Raw genomic sequence first — 23904 nt, forward strand, 5'->3', positions numbered from 1 at the left:
ATAGTTTGTAATATTTGCGTTGATTTTTTTTGTTCATGTACATGTTGAGTAAATGTATGTATGTAATATGTATGTATGTATGTATGTATGTATGTATGTATGTATGTAAAGTATTAGTAAATACCTCCAGCTCATAAGAAGATTTGAGCTACAATACTTAGTGTGTAATATGAAAATCTATGAAAATTAACAAAAATGCTATACAGCTACTGGAACGCATAGACATATTAGACATCTTTGAGTTACAATGAAATATACAAATTTCATAAAAATATACAGTAGGTCAATATCCATATCCCTTATATATGACTTGGTATTAAATTGTATTGCTTCTGCTTCTAGATAAATATCCTTGTTCTCTTCTTCATCACCATCTCCTTTACCCCTTGGTCTCTCCATGACAAGATGCCAGAATCTGCGTTAACACAAAGATGATGGTGGTTGATATAGACAAGCCCAAAGTGAAGTACATGACTATCATATTACTGTAACTTTCAAACAGCATTCCCACTATCCATGCATGGTAATATCATCTCCGAAGTGGCTGTTGCCATGCAGAAAATTGTTGTTGATTTGCCTTTGAGTAAGATGAAATGGTGCTAGGTTATTGTTGGAAATACAGTTGTCATGGACATGCCAAGTAAATCTGAATCCCCATAGAACTGAGTATAATTTAGAAATGAATTACGTGTACATCGTGAAATCCATGTGTGTTAATGAGAGAGAGAGAGAGAGAGAGAGAGAGAGAGAGAGAGAGAGAGAGAGAGAGAGAGAGAGAGAGAGAGAAAGAGAGGGGGAGAGAGACACAGAGAGAGAGAGGGAGAGAGAGAGAGAAAGAAAGAGAGAGGGAGAAAGAGAACGAGAGAGGGGGAGCAGACAGACAGACAGACAGACAGACACAGACACAGACAGACAGACAGACAGACAGACAGGAGGGTCAGAGACATAGAGAATGATACAGAGAAACAGAGAGGGAGTAAGTGTCCCGGGTAAGTATCAGAGACAGATAGAGACGGACAAAAAGGAAGACAGGCAGTCAGTCAGACAGACAGATAGATAGATACAAACAAACAAACAAACAAACAAACAAGACAGACTCTATAGCTGAATCTTAGTTGACAATGTGAATGCATATATGTTGTATAATCAAATGTGTTTTAATTTCAACGACTTTATTTCGTTAAAATACCTAGAGGATTTATTTCATAACAAGTGTGTGTTCTACAGTAAGTAGATATGCGGAGGTAGCTTAAGTCATATTTATGCTAGGGCAAATTCTATTGTTCGTAAATTTAGTCATTGCTCCGAGGAGGTGAAATGTATACTTTTTAGACGTTTTTTTATACAATGTGTATTGTTTAAATGTTTGGTGTAACTATAGTACTAGGATGATGCATACTTTAAAAGTGGCATATAATAAATAAAAATGCGGTTAGTTCTTTGGCCTAAGAGGTGCAGTCAGCATTAGTGATATCTGTGTAACCAGAAATATTTTGAATTTTACATCGCTCCATTGAAAGCTGCTGTATACATTTAACAGACGTATTCTAGATAGTAACAATAATTTAATTCGAATCTGCATTGACTCGGCCGGATGCATACTTTCTTTCAAACTTTTGGAGAAACTATAGGAGTGCCATGTACAGTACAAGATAGTTGCTTGTTTAATATTATTATTCTTTCTTTTTCTTTGTATGGTTTTTATGTTTTTTATGGGACATCTTGAAATATAGAAATAATATAATGTTATTGCTTATAAGCTGATCTGGTAAAAATCATGTCCACATGCGACAATATATATAATTATTAATTTTATCATCTCTCCAACCATCCCTTATCTGTTTTGGCATGAGTTATTTTGTATCACCATATGCTTGGTTCACAGTTGCCATTTCGTTGTCACAAATATCTTTACTACTTTCCGGTTCGATATCTTCAATCTCTTTTGATCTCTCACCATGCCAAGATCCCATTATTTGCAGAATTATGAAACATATTGCTGTCGAGAGTGTAATACCCAGTGTTACATACATAAGCATCATAACGCTAAAAGTTGATATAAGAAAACCCAGTAACAATGGAAGCACCATCTCCGATACTGCAGCAGCCATAATGAAGGTGGCCATTCGTTTCCCGGTAAGTTTGATGTATCGATCAGCCCATGACATAATACTGGGGAATACAGTTGCCATGGAAATTCCGAGTAATATCGTTGCCCCCCACAACACTTCTACGACTGTACCTCCGAATATCGCCAGTAGGGAGCTTGCTATACACATACCACACAAATCTATGATCAACATAGTCCGTGGAGCAAGTCCTGTTGCACAGAATATACCAACTACTCGTGAAGCAGCAAAGCTACCCCAGAAAGCGGCATTCAAATAACTTGCTTGTTTCACCGAAAATGCAAAGTCAGATTCTACTGCAAAAGTAAATATAAATCCACCATAACCAATCTCGTGTCCGGTATAAAAAAAGCTGAAGAAAAATAGAAGAATCAACAATGTTATATTAAAGATGTTGGTTTTCTTCTTAGATCTTGTTGGATTCTCCGGAATCGAATTACGGCCTTTGGGAGTAGCAAACACACAACCGTTTCGCACAAACATCGAGAAAAATGATAGGGCTAATACAAAATATACAGTTGATATTACAGTGAAGGGGACCCATAATGTTCCCTCATAATCCAAATCTTCCGCATTATTTAAGCCACTCTGGTTGTCCTGTAGTTGATGAGGACTGGTTTCTAATGATGGGGATGGTGATGGACTCGTCATATTACTCTCCGACTCTATGGGTGTCAGAAACGGTCCCGCTATTAGCGGTGCCACGGTGGCTCCTACCGCAAAACACAAATAATGACCTTGGAGCATTGGTTCCGAATTCTTCCCCCATATTTTGATGCAGAAAGTGTTTGATGCTGTGAAAATAGAAGTGATAAATTACCGATTGCACTTCATCCATGGCAGGAAAGAATATAAGTCGATGTAGGTTGCTATGCACTTGGTGAAAGAGTTTATCTCGCTGTAACTATGCATGTAAAGAGAATGATAAACCTTTCACCGTTAGCTATCAAGCCAAAATAATAATAATCTATAATAATAATAATAATAATAATAATAATAATCTTTTTATTTATACTGGATAGTTCTTTAAGTTATAAACACTTGTCTCCCAAGAGGTCCAGTGAGGGCCATCCCTCATGAGTTCAGTGTTAATGCAGGAGGAAATTTAAACCGGAGTACCCGGGGAAAACCTGCCTTGTTCGGCAGAGTCAAACTGAACGACACACTTCTCACTTACAGCGAGGTACGTGAACGGGGCCGAACCCCGACCGCAGTGGTAAGAGGCAAGTGGTTTAATCACTCGGCCACCGCCTACACAAATACAAATGTCTCATATCTGTTCTGTTACACGTCTATTCACACGGTCTTCTTGTATGATTTAACAAAGAAAGCCAGTTGACTTAAAGAACTATTATGGCATAATGTTACTGCCGATGTAACATTATAGGTATTATGCTATTTACATTTTGTTTTTGTTTTTGTTTTCTGTTTCTGTATAAGCATTTATATCAGGGTTGCGTTCCGTCTATTGCAAGTCACTCTAAGTATACTGTGAGTACCTGTTGAATATGCAGCCAAAAATACGCCCCAGATGGTATTGACCCAGCTTGTAGCCCTACTTTTCATCAAATATCAAAGAATTGTTCACTACTAACCTGTCTCCAGACCACCTGTAAAAAATCCCCATGCTGCTATTACAATTATGACCAATACAAAGTCATTGCACCATGGAACAGATGCACCAGTGATGGCAGCACCAAGCAAGCAAGTTCCTAAAATGAATTGATTGTCAAATTTATCAAAGCCAGCACCCCAGCTAAAAGAACCAATCAAATATCCAGAACTCCTGGCGGTGAATATGAATGTTGTCTTTTGTAACGTGGTTCCCAGTAGCAATTGGAAGTCCAACAGACATGGACCAAGAAGAGCAATACAATAACCCTGGCAAAAAAAAAAAAAAAGATAAAAAAAATCAATTTTATACCAGTGACAGTCAGTTTTGTATATTATTGAACTGTAGGTGCTAACACCAACTATGTATGATAGAAATGTCAATCTAGTATGTGTGATAAAATATGATGATGTCTAGTTTCCATAACATACAGTGTCTGTAACATGCTGTGTCAGAAACACAATGTACAATTTTATAAATCTGTGAAATCCAGAAACAAATATAGAAGACTTACCACTCCAAATGAAACCATGTAGACCAAAACTGTCTTTATTATTTTGATAGATTTCTTCTCTTCCTCGTTTGCTTTCCCCTTTACCTGTATATTTTCATTGGTCAGAATATCTTCGGATACCTGCGGCTGATCCGTTAATTTAGCCCCGTCGTTCTTATTTGTGTCCGCCATTTTCTTCCTAATAAATATAAATAATCGTCGAGTGTGTCATTCGATCAGCATCAACAAAGTGCCCTGCAATTGCAAACATATGTATTGATATATTGTTTAAATAGGTAGATGGATGGATGGACGGACCGATGGATGGATGGATGGATGGATGGATGGATGGATGGATGGATGGATGGATGGATGGATGGATGGATGGATGGATGGATGGATGGATGGATGGATGAATGAATGAATGGATGGATGGATGGATGGATGGATGGATGTATCATGGATGGAAGGATGAATGGATGGATGGATGGATGGATGGATGGATGGATGGACGGACGAACAGACGGATGGATGGATGGATGGATGGATGGATGAATGGATAGATGATGGATGAATAGATGGATGGATGAATGGATGAGAGGACCTTGATATTTCTACAATCACCCTCCTAGTGAAGCAGTGAAATATCTGCCATCAATCTAGGAATGAAATTGCCTCTATTCTGTCTGTTTGTCAGTGATATCGCTTGAAATGATAGTGCATTTCTAGGTACTTCAAATTTTCTGTCCTTGATTAATGCTTGTGTGCCAAACACATGCTGGTCTACTATTTCTAAATATATTTACAATATAACGTATGGATACATTTAGTTATCCTTGACTGTGCATAGATTTAGGTGTTAGTCGTGTTATATCATGGGCATCATGGAACAATGATATAAATTTATAATCGAATAACAATAGTATGTAATACAAATACGAGTATAAACAAACGGTACAGGTATGAAGCGAGAGGACGATTGTAACTGTATATTTTTGCAATAAAGCTTACTGATGTGTATTTTCAGTGTTCACCTCCTTCCTTTGATGTAATAATCTTCAGATTCAACAAGAATATCAATACAAACACTTGAAACCCCAGAAAACCCAGGCTCACTGTAGAACAACACCATATCCCCGGGGTACCACCGCCGTTACACGGTAGCTTCCTGTTTACCTTACATCGACGTTGGTGGCGCACTTTCAAAACGAAGCGCGAGCGCGAGCAGACGATCGATCTATATTTTGTTGCGTTGCTAGGACGAGGAAGCACTCTCATATTCATATGAAGACAGGGTATGAAATTTGGATTGCATACCCTGTCTATATTCATGGTCTCTGTGCTAGGACTAGTACTAGCGCAAATAGAACAAGACCAGCAGTTATCCCATTATATGCAAATTAGGTCACTAGGGGAACTAGTCCAAACCACGTGACACGATCTACTAAGTCATCCACTAAAGGCTGTATAACCATTAGGTATTTTTCCTTTTTATTTATTAATGATGTATTTGTATAAATAACGATGATGTTTGATAAGTAAGCAATATCTAAATAGTACATGCTTCAAATTTCATATACTTGCGTGCGTGCGTGCGTGCGTGCGTGCGTGCATGCATGCGCGCATGGATGGATGGTAACAGAGCACAAGTGTTGCACAGAGCGTTTTGGCGCAGATTTTAACCATGCCAAACATGATGAGCAAATGTTTTCCACAAAGCTTCTTTACCTAATGAGTTATTTGCATAATTCACGAATTTTGGTGATTAGGCAATATCTGAAGGATGCAAGTTTACAAGTTCATATGATTTGGCACAGACACTGACGATAACAAAGTACACGTGTCCTCTATATCAGGTTGATGTAGTTATTAATTTTAATGAGTCATTTGCATAATTCACGAAATTTGATATGCCATGTATGATAGCTAAGAATTCCACAATGACATTGGGTGAAGGAACTTATGGAAGGCATTCAATTACATCTGTTTCAACAGCTGTTTTCTTCGTTGAATGAGTTGAAAAATTGGACTTAGTCTATGTTGTTGAAACACTGGAAAATATAGTAAAGTTGTTGATATCCATTTCTCATCTTTAATTTGAAGTTGAGTGGCTGAATGCTTAGACAGTTTTCACGTAAGTGTAAGGAGATGCATATAAAGTAGTCGGCTAAGATATTTTCGAAATGGAGCAATTTTATCACGAGTACGTAGAATAGAAATGTTTGCCTAGTCTATCGTCAAACGATCACAACTATTCGTTGACCACAATTAAAGAATCAGTATGTTCAAATTAATGTGATACTTGAGGGAGTACGTGTACGTATGTACTCCTTATAAATGAGGTCTCCACAGAAGGACTGCCGCCACGGTATGTTGGTTAAGTAGGCATAAGGCTTAAGCGTTGTAAGTTATTCATGTCAAAAAGGTGATGGTTAAACAAGAAGTCAAATTTATGGTATTAAATACCTTACGTACTATTTGTGTAAGCTGACCTTTTCAATGGCCAATAGCGAGTTGGACAAATTTGCTTAATGGTAACTTGTTAAATCTTTGGTATCCATAAATTTCAAAAAACGGTTGGTCAAAGCAAGTTATAAAGAGCGCCTAAACTTATAGCAATTACACAGACTGCTAAAATATCTTTGGAATGTGTTTACATGTAACACACATCAACATGATCAAGATCATTACCTTAAACTAAACATTCAATTTGGTAACACACCAACTACATAGGACTCTGGCAATCGAGTCTTCAATATACTGAGATAGGCGCAAACTCAATCATGAATCAATTGTACTTCAGTGTGGTAGATTACATAAGTGGGTGATAGTGATTCCTCTGTGGAGTGAGTCTAATCACCATGTGATCAAGATAGTGCAAACATTGGAAGTTCTAAAACAGTACCTTCAAGTTCATCACCATGGAACTCTATCGATAAAAGTCTTCCACCAAAGTCCATTCATTAGCTTATCACTGTTGTATCAATATTAGTATATGGGAAGAACAAATAAGTTGTGAAATGACAGACACAATGTTGTTGTGTATGTCCACTATTTTGTGTCCTCTTGTAAGACACATTCTCATTGGTCAAATAATGCAACAGCCAATCGACTCACTTGTTACAAATAGGGTTAGGTAGCCGTCTCTGAGATTAATATATAGTGTGACTCGTAAAGCTTTACACTGAAAATTAAACTAAATTTGGCGTCAAAATTGTAGATCTTAGCATTTTCCATTTATTTTAGGTCGCAACTACAGATTAATACTGAAAACCACAGGTGCGAAAATCATACTTAGAATATTCACACGAAAATTTGGGTCAGCCCATAGACTATATGTTGCGATAATAGTTTTAGTTTACGTCAATCTTATATACCAAAGGCTCAATAACTGTGGACTTTCGTGTAGAAGAAAATAACAGTAGCTAAAACAGCAACACCAAGCTTCATATCAACCTGTACCAACACTCAAGATGCAGGAGGTTTTTTTTATCTTCAACTATTGGAAATCTCGGAATGTTTTTTGTGTGAAATTGCTACGCTCGTGAAAGTACTGCCGCAGAGAACACTGCAAGCACTCATGCAAATACCACAGAGGCGTGTAATATTGCATAGATTGTTGTTTTCCAGGTCTACAGACTAAATATAACAACCTTTTGAATATATATTCCTACCTGTACAAGGGAAGATATATTATATTATTATATATTTATAGTATACGTAGTACTATAGAGATTGATACATTTGTAGCAGCAAGATTCGTATGATATTTTCCTAAGAAAACGGAAATCTAAGCAATAATACACGCCACTGTGGCAAATACCCCTTTGTACGCCATACTTGCACTCGCGCGTCATGGGGTTCTGTTGTGGTATTGCATTGCATCACCTAAGGGTAAACATATTTTTTTGCAGCTATATACACGATTAATCAAATTATTTTTATTTATTCGTAAATGATCAATTGTTAATTGATGAAAAAATGTCCCACTTGCAGCTAGTGCAGGTTTAAGAGAAAGTTTGGAGAAAGCTAACTCTGAAAATATATAGACTTACACAATAATAACAGTGAAGTTATTCCTCCAACGTCATTGAAGCTAAGACCATATGGCGTCCAGTCCAAAAGGTAGTGTGGTCGTGCGTACAGACTTCAGATTCTGTCATCAGGTGAACCACACGACGTTAGTGGTCAATATACTTGCTCAGACCATCTGAGATACTTGTAAGTAATAACTGTCAACTAAACTGTCAAAACTATAGAAACTGGTGTTCACCTTGAAACGAATTACTGTGCCTACACTGCAGACGACTTAGAGTATTATAGGCAACGGAACTGCCTGCAATTGGTGAATTAGTACCACGCCTTCTTGTCTTCAATCTTTACTGCCCTGTGTACAAACATTTCGATATGCCATTCAGGATTGATTATATTTGGTAAACTAGTCAAGGCCATGGAATTGTAAACTCCTAAAGACGCAAAAACGATTATAAATCACATTAAGTCACTACTTCAAAATTGCAACATTTTCAGATACATTAAACCTTATCTTCCCTGTGTAGAATACTTAACCTTTAGCCATGTAAATCATTGAAAGTTTAATTCTTGACTACATACAATAAACCATAAATAGAAACAACTAGCTCTGTTAGCATATAGGAAACAGTATTAGGTTGGCGTCTATGGAATGTCAGATCAGAACTGTCATTCAATCATACAGTGTTTATGTGAGTATCTGGCTTAACAGTCAGCTATTGTTATTTTGGCATAAAACAGATCAGATGAAAGAACAGCCATCGGTATAGAATCATATGCAATATGATGGGCCTTGGAATAAAATAGTCAACTCATCAAATGTTGTCTTAGAGGGCGCTATATTTAGTAACGTCATGAGGAGACCCTTTCCATACAATGGTATGTATCTACAATTTCAAGTGACATTTACCAAGCTCACTCAGAATAGCGAATTAATAAATTGACATGACATAACATGACATGATATTTGATTACGATTTTCCGATGGTAGGAGACACTAAATTTTAAACTCTCAAAATGCTAAAAGGAGGACCCAACTTTCTGACCCGACACAGACATACACGTACGTACGTACGTACGCGCGCGCGAGCGCGCGCACACACATACACACACACACACACACACACACACACACAGTCATACATTCTACCATGCCTATAACATTGCGGAAGGTCAGTTCAGTTGAACTTTTATCCGACGTTTCGGTCTTTCGAAGAAGACCTTCATAAGGAATCAAATACTTTCTCAGCATATAGTGCTATAGTTCGAACATGTACTTATTTTACTTTTGCCTTGTTTGCAAATTTTACACTCCACTAATTTTATTTCAGATTCCTGAATGTCTTCTGTGAAAAAACGAAACGTCCAATAAAGTATTTTTATTCACCTAATTACGCCGTGTGACTTGTCTTTTTCCGAACTACTCGTCTACCTTCAAGCCAGGGCTCAACTAACAACAACAAAGTGCAATTCATCTAGTAGGTGTACTTGCACTACACTGCTTCAAAGACGTTGTGAATTATATATTAAACAGTTGCGACTTCTTTTCGTTCAGACATCAAGAGAAGGTTGTACTATTGTATTGTGTGTAATACATTGTATGTTACCATGGTTACGTGTGTATAGCGAGAGTCTAGAAAATTTCACTCAATGATTTATCATCAATTTCACCATCTCATAACCCATCCCTTTCCCATACATTGACAACTGTTGTTCATGTTGAAAAGTATTCAACTTGCATAGTGTCCACTAAAATACATAGAAAGAATATTGTATTGTCATGAATGAGAGATCAAGAGCGTATTTGTATCAACATTCCCTGGGGATTACAGTAACGCCATGTCATTCTCACAATTGATATTGTCACTTCTTGTCTCGTGTTCACTCTCTCTTGATCTCTCACCATGACAAGAACCAATTATTTGCAGAATTATGTAAGAGATTAATGTCAACACTGTTAATCCCAAAGTCATATACATAATCATCATAATGCTAAAAGTTTCTGTGAGAAAGCCGAATAGCAGTGGAAGCACTATCTCCGATGATGAAGCAGCCATAGTGAAAGTGGCAATGCGTTTCCCAGTAAGTTTGATGTATCGGTCAGCCCATAGTATAATACTTGGAAATACAGTTGCCATGGAAACCCCAAGTAATATCGTTGCACCCCACAACACCTCTACGACTGTACCTCCGAATATCGCCAGTAGGGAGCTCGCTGTACACATACCACACAAATCAATGATCAACATAGTCCGTGGAGCAAGTCTTGTTGCACAGAATATACCAACTCCTCGTGAAGCAGCATAGCTACCCCAGAAAACAGAGTTCAAATAACTTGCTTGATTGATCGAAAATGCAAAGTCAGATTCTACTGCAAAAGTAAAAATGAATGCTCCATAAACAATCTCATGTCCGATATGAAAAAAAACGAAGGAAAACAAAAGAACCAACAATGTTATTGTAAAGATGTTGGTTTCCCTCTCAGCTGTTGTGGGATTGTCCAGATTCGAATTTCGCGTTTGGGGATTTGCTGATGCACAACCGTTTCGCATAGAAAGCAAGGAAAATAGTACAGCTATTATGAAAAAGAAAATTGATATTACAGTGAAGGGAACCCATAATGTTCCATTTCCCTCGTACTTTAACTGATCTGCCGTATAATTATTGCTAATCTCCGACTGGTTCCCAGGTTGTTGACGAGTATTCATAGTCATGTTCTCAGAGGATAGCGATGGTTGAAGGCTTGTGCTATTCCTCGCCAACTCTGCTGGTGTCAGAAACGGTCCTGCTATTAACGGTGCTACGGTGGCCCCTACCGCAAAACACAGAAAAAGACCTTGAAGCAGTGGTGCGGAATTTTTCCTCCATAGTTTGATGCAGAAAATGTTTGAACCTATAAAGAGAGACATGCAAGGTTTACGATTACTTTTCACTCCTACATGCAACGAAATAGTAAGCAATAGATAATTAGAATTGCATTCAACGAAATAGATCGCCTAGCTATATTAAGTCATGCATGTGAATAAAAATAAAGTTTTGCCCAGTCAATCAAAAATGCAATTTTAATTAATAAGTCACAGGAACTTGTCATTATTCTGTTTCGAGAAACAAGCTTTTCCACACGGCCTTATTCCTTAATTTTACAATTGACGTAAAACAAAACTTCATCCGACTCTACAAACATCATACTTAGGCTAATAATGTCACATATTATCCGCAAACTCGACAAATTAGTACAAACATTTTTGTTTCATTTCATGACATTGGCTTCAATCAAAATTAAGCTTAAATCTTATCAACATTGCTATATTCTCACTGTATGCGCTACCATTATCGTCACCAAACGATATCAATGTTAACAATGTCTACGTTTTTCAGACAATTCAATGGCCAGGATTAAAATGTAACTATTGAACTTCAAGTGTTGACGACTCTGGCAATGAAATGCAGCAATTAATGTTAGTAATATGCTTAAGATTTTTTAAAAACCAAACGATATCTGATTTCGACCTAACTGACTGCTACTATAGCGCATGATGAGCAATGAAATTGAGAGGTTTATCAATCTCATCGTCGTAAAGCTCGGCCTGTTTTACGGCACCGCCCCACTGGAAGTGTAGCGGAAGAAATGACAGCTCTGGTTTACGAGAATGATCAGTCTTGACACATCAGAAGAAATGAGTGAAATATTTATGCTACTAACCTGTCGACATACCACCTATAAAAAATCCCCACCCTGTTATCGCAAATATAACCGATACAAAGTCATTGCACCATGGGACAGACACGCCAGTGATGGCAGCACCAAGAAGACAAGTTCCTAAAATGAACTGGTTGTCAAATTTATCAAAGCCAGCACCCCAGACAAAACAACCAATCAAAAATCCAGAACTCTTAGCGATGAATATGAATGTTGTCTTTTGTAACGTGGTTCCCAGTAGCAATTGGAAGTCCAACAGACATGGCCCAAGAACAGCAACAGAATAACCCTGTTAATTATACAATTAGGCAATAATATGATTGCATATAGAGATTAATTTTAATGAGTCATTTGCATAATTAATGGTTTTGGTAATTAGGCTATATCCAATGAATGCACACTACAAAGTCCATACAATTTGGTATATACATTAATAACAACAAAACGCATATCATACGAATGTTGTTGACTTAGCGTTTAGGTTTTATCTTGCATATACATAATTAATTATTTTCGGTAATCAGGATATATCTTAATAAGTATAAATGGTAAAAGTGTTCAAGTGTTTCATGTAGTTTGCTGGGTGAAGTTTTTAATTGTAGTCAGTCATTTCTATATAATTCATTATTTTCATTAATTAGACAGTATCAGCAGAATGCAACCTTATGAGTTCATGTAATTTGGTACATACATTGATAATAGCAAAGTGCGCATGTCTCCTAAAACTAGTGGATTAATATGCTAATAGTAGTGAAATTGGTGGAGGTCGAATCTGCAAAACAATAGTTTATAGAAAACTTACCACGCCAAATGAAATCAAGTAAATCAAAACCGTAATCGTTATTTTGATAGATCTCTTCTCTTTCTCGTTTGCTCTCTCCTTCACCTTGATATTTTCATTGGTTGAAGTATCTTCAGCTACCCGTGGCTGACCAGTCAATTTAACTTCTTCGTCATTATTTGTGAGTGCCATTTTCTTTGTATAAGAATATAAAACAAAATTTAAGTATATCATTCCATCACCATCAGTGCGTCCTGCAAACGTATGTATGTATGTATGTATGTATGTATGTATGTATGTATGTATGTATGTATGTATGTATGTATGTATGTGTGTGTGTATGTATGTATGTATGTATGTATGTATGTATGTATGTATGTATGTATGTATGTATGTATGTGCGTGTATGTATGTATGTATGTATGTATGTATGTATGTATGTATGTATGTATGTATGTATGTATGTATATGTATGTAACTGGACCAAGCTACATGTGGTAAGATCGACTCTCCAAACTTTTTCTGATAATTGCGTCCCCGATATACTTATAGTTCACTCAAAGCTATAATTGTAACGTCTACAAGTGTACTTAGTAACTATCTATCACCATGGGAATATCTACAATTCAATATCGAGCTAAAATTGGCGCCTTTAGAGGTGGAGACCCAGCAAGGCTCAGAAAACCATTCAACTGATCCAGTGACAAAGGAGGATATCACTGGTATAAATGCTACACTGGACAAAATTATCTCAGAATCAGAATACGTCCATGAAAAGTTAGACCAACTACAAACCAGGATGGATTGCATTGAGGACGATATGGTAGAATTAAGAGACAACCTTCAAAGTAATACAGCGAAACTAGCCGATGTGGAATCAAATAACGAAGCCATTCAAGGGATTAAATCGGTTCTGGATAAACTAAGGAAAGACAACAATGATTTGAGGCGGGCCAATGACGATTTAGAAAACAGAGGTCGACGTAACAATCTTATCTTCTATGGCATTCAACAAGAAAATGCTGCCGAAAGCTGGAGTGCTTCTGAAGCAAAAGTTAAATCTGTACTTTCGAACGAGTATGGTATTTCGGAGGAGATTGAACTCGAAAGAGCTCACCGAATAACAAATGCACGAGAAGTACGCGGAATGAAGGCAATTATCGCCATGTTCACACGCTTTAAGGACAAGTCAAGAGTACTCGCGGCCGCCAACAAACAAGGGTACTGACATCAGCATCAGCATTGGGGAAGATTAATTCTCCAAACTAATACACACAATTCGTACGAAGCTTTTGGCGTTTCGTAAGTCACTATTAGATGACAACCCTTCTCTAAAGGCACAAGTAAGGTACAACAGGTTGGTATGCTCTGACGAACACGGCTACACATACATACGTACGCATGTATGTACATTTTTGACTGTGTTTTGTCGTGTTCTTTGCCTGGATCTCTTTATCTGTTGACTTGTCAAAATACATAAATGATATTCATACACATTACATGGTGAGTCAGTGGCTTGGAAAATATCTGCCGCCAATCAGCTAGGAATGAAAAAGCCTTGATTCCAGGCGACCTATTTTCTTTTACGATTACATGACATGATACAATACGCTACAGATTACAAATCATTACCTTAAATTGTGATCCTCAGTTATCAATGTTTGGTGTACCACCTCCAGACAGACTTCCTACTTCTAGATTTATTTCATGTAAGTAATTGGCACAAAACTGACCAAGTACGGGCAGAGTTACGAGCTCGCAAGTCTCAAGTACGAGTGACGGTCAGCTGATAAGAACACATTGTTGTCATGGTTGCATCTATAAATAGTGTTCACTGACATGTAAATGTAATCAAATTGTATCAATGTGTATAAAACGATGTGTCCGCAATTTAGCCACTCAATGAGAAAAAAAATAAAGTTCAGAAAAACGAAGTCAGGGGTTTCTGTTTCATTGCACGGCTGTCTGCTGCTTTTCTGTGAAAACTTAAAATTTTTACCGAAACATTACTTTGATATCAGAACAATATATTTTTTCGGGGGACACGTAGTCAGTTCGGATGACCGATCAATTCGGATATTCGCCACGTACTCGCGGAATACGACAAGCGTGAGTCCTCTGCGTACTCATCGAAAATTAGGCCAACTACAAGAGTATGACGTCACTCGTACTTGAGACTTACGAGCTCGTAACTCTTCCCGTACTTGGTCAGTTTTGGGCGAATTACATATTTGCAAAGTGGACATGCACTTATATAATCCAATGCGTATTGCTTTTAGCAGTCACCTATTGTCATTTTGGCATAAAAGAGATGAGATTAAACAGCCATCGGTATAGAATCATTACGTAATATGATGGGCCTTGGAATAAAGTCAACTCAAATGTGTCTATCCACTAAATTCATGAGGAGACCCTCTCTCCATAAAGTGGTACGTGTATTTACATGTAAAGGAAAAATTTCAACAATTTCAAATGACAATTGACCAAGCTCACTCAAAATAGCGAATTAATAAATTGACAAGACATGACATGACATGATATTTGATTACGATTTTCCGATGTTAAGAGACGTTAAATTCTAAACTCACAAATTGCCAAACGGAGGACCTAACTTTCTGACCCGAGACCACACACACATATACATGCATACATGCATACATACATACATACATACATACATACATACATACATACATACATACATACACACACACACACACATACATACTTGTATACATACATACATACATACATACATACATACATACAAACACACACACACACACACACAGATGGAAGGACACTGCACCATGCTTAGCACTACTGAACCTTATCAGTTCAGATGTGCTAAACAATTTCATAAAATTTTGTCATTTTTTCAACTTTAATGTTGTAAGAGTTGTACTCATTGCAGCATGTAGTGAACAAGGCATATCAACATCCAATGAATGTGTAAAATGATCTTGTTGACAAACAATATTTGTGTGTGTATGTATGTATGTATGTATGTATGTATGTATGTGTGTATGTATGTATGTGTGTATGTATGTATGTATGTATGTATGTATGTATGTATGTATATGTATGTATGTATGTATATATGTATGTATGTATGTATGTATGTATGTATGTATGCATGTATGTGTATGTATGTATGGATGAATGGATATGTATTTATGCATTCATGCATGTGGGTGTGTAGGGAGGCAGGCAGGTAGTAAGTAGGTGCGTGTGTGTGTGTGTGTGTGGGTGGGTGGGTGTGAGAGTGTGTGTATGTGTACATGCATGCATGTATGCATCATTCACTGCCATTTATTGACCACAGACAGAATAAATGTCTATATTTACAGAGTTTATTCATCTCAAGAGAATGATTTAACTGTTTTCAGTAAATGCTCAGTGTAGTTTTCAATATATGGAAACATAATGAAAACTACAATCATATTACAGCTATGTGAATATAAATACATATTGCACATCTTTTGAATTAAAAAGTAATAATTAAATTTAAACAAGATGAGTTCAATATCCATAATATCTTATATATGACTTTGTAATTGTATTGTTTCTGTTTCTGGATTAATATCCTTGTTCTCTTCTTCATCATCTTCTTCTTTATCCCTGGGTCTTTCTCCATGACAGGAAGCCAGAATCTGCATTAACACAAAGATGATGGTGGTTGATATAGACAAGCCCAAAGTGAAGTACATGACTATCATGTTACTGTAACTTTCAAACAGCATTCCCACTATCCAAGGTATTAACATCTCTGAAGCGGCTGCTGCCATGCAGAAAATTGCTGTCGCTTTGCCGGTGAGTAGGATGTAATGTTCTGACCATGCTATTACTGTTGGGAATACAGTTGCCATGGATATACCAAGTAAAACTGAAGCTCCCCAGAGCACTGTGACATTTGTGCCCCCAAAGATCACCAACAGGGAACTTGCAGTACATAAACCAATTAGATCAATGATCAACATTGTTCTTGGAGACATCAGCATTGCACAACATATTCCCATTCCACGTGCAGCAGCAAAACTTCCCCAGAAAACAGAGTTCAGAAAACTGGCAGTCTGGATGGTGAAGCCCAGGTTTGATTTCAAAGCAAATGTGTAGATAAATGAACCTAACAGTGCTTCGTGGCCAACATAGGCAAAACAGAATAGGAACAAAAATATCAACAGTGTCACCCTGAAGATGTGATTCTCTTTATAGGGTTTAGATGTCATGTTGCCAGGCTGCTCTTTGGACTTTACTTTCTTTGGTAGAATTACTTGACGAGAATCCTTCATAAAGAGCCAGAAGAATGGTATACTGACAAGGAAATGATAGAGTGAGATCAAGGTATACGGTATCCATAATGTACCATTTCCAGTGAAAGATTCAGAATCAATGTCACTGTTGTTACGTAATGTCTCATTTCCACTTTCATCAAAACTTAATCTCTCCGGTGCATCATCACCATCACTGGCAACAGTTGAGGTCTTGATCACTGAGAACCCTGGTGAGCTTTGGATGAAAACTTGACTGCTCTCTGTTGTGTTTATGAGCACCAAACCACCTGTCTTAACACTGCTGTTACTATCATCAAGACTTCTTTCAATACGACCAATCATCTTTTGAAGTATCTTTTCAAATTCTTTAAGCTCAGTGTCTCTCTTGGAAACCAACTTCTCAACACCGTGAGGGGCATCTATTATTCCAAGCGGTTTGACAGTGTATATCAGCTCAGATGGTAGTATACTCTCATTAAACACAGACAGATCCAACATTGTCGACAACTCCAGACTTGGGGAAGGGCTGGTAGTGTTGTTCAATGGTGGTGTGAGGAATGGACCAGCTATCAGTGGTGCTACAGTTGCTCCTAAGGCAAAAAAGAAATGTAGAGCTTGCATCCATGGACCAGAATCCTTCTCCCATATGTTCACACACACAACATTTCCTCCTATAATAATAGAATATTTGAAATTAATTTAAAAGGATCATCACATCAGCAAAGTTGAAATAACGTTACTGAAGACTGCAAAATTCTCAGCGATTCGTCTGAAGTGCTTAAAAAACTATACACAGTTTATATTAAAGTTGCATTATGGATGTGAAAAGGTTATTTATTTTGGATTTGTAATTGATAAAACTTTAGTAACTGTTTTCTTCTTGAAAAAAACAATGTGAAACAACACAGACCAAGTGCATGATTGTATGTCATTAATTGCAAAACACTGACAAAAATGTGCTCTTTAAATAGCATGAGGTTTGGTAAACATAGAGTTTCTGATGGAAAAATGCACAATGAGTTTATCAAAGTTAAAAGAACATCAAAGGTTGGTAAACTGTTACTACGATGACCATCATCATCATGAACACAGACAGTATTTTTGGAACGTAATACATACACTCACTGTATATAACTTGTCCTGTGATTAAGCAGTGTTTTGTCCTCCCAGGGAACACGAGTACATTGTGTTTCTATTCTTAACAAGAACTAGTCCATGTACAAAACTTATATGATCTTCACTTTTTAAAATGAAATTTCTGTCAAAAAACATTGCCTAAATTAATTTCTAAACTGTATAGTATCACACAATCCACTGTACCTGTATCAAGAAATCCTGAACAGAAACCCCAGACTGCCATGAAAGTAATCAATAACCATAGAGCACTACACCATGGCAAAAACAACCCGGTAACACCAGAACCAAACAGAGACAAGGCCAACAATAATTGGTTCTCAAAGCGATCAAAGCAGGCACCACCAATCATAGCACCAATCAGATAGCCTGTACTTCGAGCAGTGAACATAAAAGTGATTTGTTGAAGACTTGCATTTGTTTGGAACTGAAGATCCGGCAAGCTAGGTCCAACAACTGAAATACATAAACCCTGTGGGAATAAAAAGTCTAAATAGTAAAATATTCAATAATTACCAAGGTATGAGTTTCACTCACAGTTTACCTGCTATCTTATCCTTAAAGATGCAAAGACCAAAGATATGCCATGTCCATGTTGTGCATCATCATGTGAACTGTGAATTTGTTGGAGATAGCGAAAATATATTTGAATGATATATATGAAAGAACTACACTATTTGTGGAATGCAATAATTTGAGATAATATATAATATTTTGAATCTTACTTACAAGACCAAAGAATGCAAAATAAATGAGAACTGTCTTCAGTACTTTGGAAGAGTATGTTGCCCCCTTCCCCTCTGTCTTTTCTGGGAGAACCTGTTCAGTTAACAGATCCACATGTGTTGGTTTGGTATTATTCTCATTCTCCATACCATCCATGATATCTCCATTACTCAGCTGCATATTGCCTCTATGTTTGGCTTCTGATACCATGCACAAGTGAGTCTTGTCTCTGATATGGAAGACAGATATGTTATTTTTGCCTTTATATAAACACCTATCTGAGTATCACATTTACATTTATTTGCACCTAAAATTGAAAATATAATCTCCATCTAGCCCCCACAAGTCTAAATAAAATCTCAATGTTAGCATTAACAGGTTTACACATGTAGTATTTTGTCTAGGACTCTAATAACAACAGACATTTTTGGATGCATCTAAAAAGGATGTCATCAAATCTGTCATCTAGAGTGTACAGGTGACTTGTGAAAGTGGATACAATCACTAGCAGTCTTGGTAAAATTTCCTCTTTTTGTGTGTAGACTATTCATCCGGAAGGAAGCATACAAGAAAAGCTATCTCCATTTGTCTGGTAAAATACTATGCACTGTACATTGCTAACATTTAATTTGAAATTTATTGGCGAATCTATATTTTTGTTGAATTTTACTGGATTTTACCGACAGATGATTAATAGCTGGTCAGTGAACAACATTACACGATAATAACAAATATTATGTGTGTGTTGTGTGTGTGTGTGTGTGTGTGTGTGTGTGTGTGAGTGTAAACGCTTATGTTAAAATCAAAACCACCAAATCTTGTACAGCTTTTAAAGTAATATTGTGAAATTTGACACTACGACTCTACATACATGTTTTGTCTGACTGCTATATCATGAAACACTAAAAGACAATGCATCATTCTTCTTCTTCACAGCATCCTAACTGACAAAAACATTTCTGCAAGTCATGGGTCAAAATACCGTACATTCTTTATCAACATGTCATACAGGTTATTCAAACATGTCACAATGTTTTGTAGATTGATTACAGAATGACATCAAATAGGTCAATGTAAGGTTGTGCAAAATAACTTTGATGTTATTTTTGAAGAAAAAAAGTATGAAAATGTAACAAAATGTGAGTTTTGTATCATATTGAATGTTTATTCCAAGGCCTTACACTCGATTCAATTCCAAGAATCCATATCAAGTTTTGTGTGCAATTTTTATTAGAGTATTCAGGTGTTCTCGGTTAAAAGAGGATGGCAGATATTGAAAATTTGAATGCAGTTAAGTAAAGTGATTAATTTGGTGAAGATACATGACTGTAAAATACGCGAAGTGGATTTAGTCATAAAATTGGTCTGGATATGTCAAATTTTGTTTTAAGTATTAAGAATACGGAAGGAGCACCAATCAGATTTTGTCAGTAATCATTTACCTTTTACATAATTTGCCTATTTTGGAATATACAATTAATTTGTTTTAGTGAACTGCCTCTCCTCATTGGTTTTACAAACCCATCTCGACATCAGACCATAGACCCTACACATGTATGGTCTATGATCAAACAAAGTTGTTATTTTGAATGGCCTAACTGACAGGTAATAGGCCAAACGTTCCATGTGGCCTACTCAAAAAAATTTTAAGCTTTTGTTCATGATTTATTTTAATTCAATTTGGGAGGGGGATGTATGACATCAGTAGTTTTCAAATTTCTGATTTTCATGCCATTTTCAAGATGCTTTTCTCTAATTATAAGGTCAGCACAAGTAAAAGTAGGTCAGGTCAGGGTTGGGTAATTGAAACTATACATCTTATTGTGTGGCCTTCGGTATTATCATCATCTATGATCTAAACTGTGATATAGTCACCAGCAACGAATGAAAACTTGGCACGTAAGTACATTCACCACTACAATGTTATTATGGCCAACATTACGGGGAAATCAGGTACCCATACATAATTCAGTTCTTATATTTTAGGTACATCAGTGTTTGGATGGTAAGCAGGTAAATCTACCTAAATTCTTCTGGTATTTTACCAGGGTTCATCACCACACACTATGGTATTACATATGTTTAACTTTGCCAGTTTTCCCAGCCCCCTCCCCCCCCCCCCGCCCCACCATTATCAGGATTCCAAAACCTTAGTAAAACACTGCATACACTTTATACAGATTTTTTTTTTAAATTATCAACATCTACAGATCAATTTATCTGACAAGCTTGCTCCTTTTTTCAAGAAATATAAATTGACATTGACACAGCACCATATAGTTATAGATTAGTATGGGTACAGATTTGTACAAAAGTGCAAAAATAAAGAAATTTATGAAACAGCCAGCCTTCATATTAGTTTGTAACATGATCTAAACTATATACACTTTATTGCATTCTCACTATACCAGTATCTTGTCAAAATATGCTAATTTTTAAAACAATACACACAAGGCAGTATGCTGAGTACACTGTATGTATGATATACCTACCGTAGCCGATGACGACAAATCGGTCTTCTAATTCAAGTGTCGGTCTTCTAATTCAAGTGTCGGTCTTCTAGTTCAAAAAACCGGTCTTCTAATTCAAGTATAGTATAGTATAGTATAGTATAGTATAGTATAGTATAGTATAGTATAGTATAGAAAACTTTTGAAAGAGAAGATGGACGCGACACTTGAGTTAGAAGACCGACACTTGAGTTAGAAGACCGACACTTGAATTAGAAGACCGACACTTGAGTTAGAAGACCGACACTTGAACTAGAAGACCGACACTTGAATTAGAAGACCGGTTTTTTGAACTAGAAGACCGACACTTGAACTAGAAGACCGACACTTGAATTAGAAGACCGGTTTTTTGAACTAGAAGACCGACACTTGAATTAGAAGACCGGTTTGTTGTTATCGGCCACGGTATATACCAGCATTTAGGAACCAATGCTGTCTTTGGCAAGCTTGTATTTGATTTGGTATTGATTTTTGATGTATTCATATCAAAAAATGGATTAAAAATCAGTGTAAAATGTAACGAAGCTTGCATGTAGGCACAATCCCTCTATGATACATTGATAGTGATGAGAGAGGGACGAGGTGTGATATGGGGAGGGTAGAGACGATAGAGGGACTATCTGTGATGTGGGTAGGGTAGAGACGATAGAGGGACTGGCTGTGATGTGGGGAGGGTAGAGACGATAGAGGGACTAGCTGTGATGTGGGGAGGGTAGAGACGATAGAGGGACTGGCTGTGATGTGGGGAGGGTAGAGACGATAGAGGGACTATCTGTGATGTGGGTAGGGTAGAGACGATAGAGGGACTGGCTGTGATGTGGGGAGGGTAGAGACGATAGAGGGACTAGCTGTGATGTGGGGAGGGTAGAGACGATAGAGGGACTAGCTGTGATGTGGGGAGGGTAGAGACGATAGAGGGACTGGCTGTGATGTGGGGAGGGTAGAGACGATAGAGGGACTATCTGTGATGTGGGTAGGGTAGAGACGATAGAGGGACTGGCTGTGATGTGGGGAGGGTAGAGACGATAGAGGGACTAGCTGTGATGTGGGTAGGGTAGAGACGATGGAGGGACTAGCTGTGATGTGGGGAGGGTAGAGACGTATTCAAGTAGATGGGATTTAAAAATAATCGATATAATGTGTGTACTTATATTTTTCTTTCATGGGATATGAAATTATACGAATAAAAACTTACACCAGAAATTAAATTTAATCATTTGTCAATTGTGATTACATTATTTTTCACGAAAAGTCTCGGAACCTATACTGTAGTTTGCTTCCTATAATATATACGATACGAGTAACTCGTATCATACAGGAACTAGACTACGGAGCCTGTGGACCATGCAGTGCCAGTCCACTGTCGGTGGGGTGGGGGTTACAATTGTACTCCGAACTGGCATTCGCAATATGTATTATTATGAGTGTAAGCCGAGTAAAACAGGTGTAACAGACTGCCTAAGTACTCGATTATGTGACATTGTCCCTTTCCTTGTAGAGAAGGATCAATGCAGAATGGAATTTACGCCGTCTGTAAGTGAGCTAGATTACGCCGCGATAGTGATGACTTACCTCCAGTGTTTCTAACAAATAGTACAACATTTACCGGCACGACAGCAACCTTTGGCATCTGAGGTGATCAAATCAATTTGCGTCTCAGTTGACAGTTTTTTGCTAGCCGATTAAATACTTCCGGGGTCACCCAGCCACTCACTAGTATAAACACTGAGCAACACTCGAGTGAGTGTATGCCATCGCGCGTTTTGTAGCTCCCAACGAGCATCTCTTGTCATACACACGCGCGCACGCGCGCGCGCGCGCACACACACACACACACACACACACACACACACACACACACACACACACAGTATATGATTGATAGATACATACATACATACATACATACATACATACATACATACATACATACATACATACATCTACATAACCGGGTCATTATGAAGTTCGACAATACATACCATGTATACACAATGACTGGACTCTACAATACCGTTCATTATATTTACAAAGCAGGCCTATGGCTTTATAATAGTCTATTCGGTAGAAGACGAAATTATATCATAACATTACTTGGAATTTTACTCCTAACCAAACAGGAAAAACTGTCATTCACACTGATATAATAAAATGATATATCAAGGAACACAAACATAGCAACAAAAGTAGATACTGACTTGACTTTTCATTCCACTGATCAAAATAATGCATACAGGTATATACTTGTAAATAATATGTTTTGTGCTGAAAAAAATGCATGGCAATGCATACAGTACGAACATCTCCAGAGGTTTTCTGTTAAATGCTGTTATTGGGACAGCGAATCACTCTATATTTCTTTAGTAATTCTATGTCCCATTTCGTAATATCTAACGTCTACATAAAAAACACAAAATATACAGGACATGTAGAGGATGAGAATAGTCTATAAGGTACGACATGTGGGGGCGCCCTCAAATATCGGCCAATCCCTTTGTACAGACAGTTGAGGA

The 23904-nt window shown here is 37.3% G+C and overlaps 3 protein-coding genes across 3 annotated transcripts; all 3 read right to left on the reverse strand.

The window, feature by feature from the left end:
- Nucleotides 1–1853: 1853 nt before the first annotated feature.
- Nucleotides 1854–4426, reverse strand: LOC144449292 (sodium-dependent glucose transporter 1A-like). Its single transcript, XM_078139808.1, has 3 exons — nt 4256–4426; nt 3725–4010; nt 1854–2923 (listed from the first exon to the last, which is right to left on the reverse strand). The coding sequence occupies exons 1-3, from the start codon at nt 4424–4426 to the stop codon at nt 1854–1856; spliced, it is 1527 nt and encodes a 508-aa protein (XP_077995934.1).
- Nucleotides 4427–10092: 5666 nt separating this feature from the next.
- Nucleotides 10093–12939, reverse strand: LOC144449293 (sodium-dependent glucose transporter 1A-like). Its single transcript, XM_078139809.1, has 3 exons — nt 12769–12939; nt 11970–12255; nt 10093–11159 (listed from the first exon to the last, which is right to left on the reverse strand). The coding sequence occupies exons 1-3, from the start codon at nt 12937–12939 to the stop codon at nt 10093–10095; spliced, it is 1524 nt and encodes a 507-aa protein (XP_077995935.1).
- A 3262-nt stretch (nt 12940–16201) lies between these two features.
- LOC144449294 (sodium-dependent glucose transporter 1A-like) lies at nt 16202–23065 on the reverse strand. Its single transcript, XM_078139811.1, has 4 exons — nt 22964–23065; nt 18885–19110; nt 18342–18627; nt 16202–17692 (listed from the first exon to the last, which is right to left on the reverse strand). The coding sequence occupies exons 2-4, from the start codon at nt 19089–19091 to the stop codon at nt 16287–16289; spliced, it is 1899 nt and encodes a 632-aa protein (XP_077995937.1). The 5' UTR covers nt 19092–19110; nt 22964–23065; the 3' UTR covers nt 16202–16286.
- Nucleotides 23066–23904: the final 839 nt, after the last annotated feature.

This window comes from Glandiceps talaboti, chromosome 18 (assembly GCF_964340395.1).
Source record: "Glandiceps talaboti chromosome 18, keGlaTala1.1, whole genome shotgun sequence".
Classification (NCBI taxonomy): domain Eukaryota; kingdom Metazoa; phylum Hemichordata; class Enteropneusta; family Spengelidae; genus Glandiceps; species Glandiceps talaboti.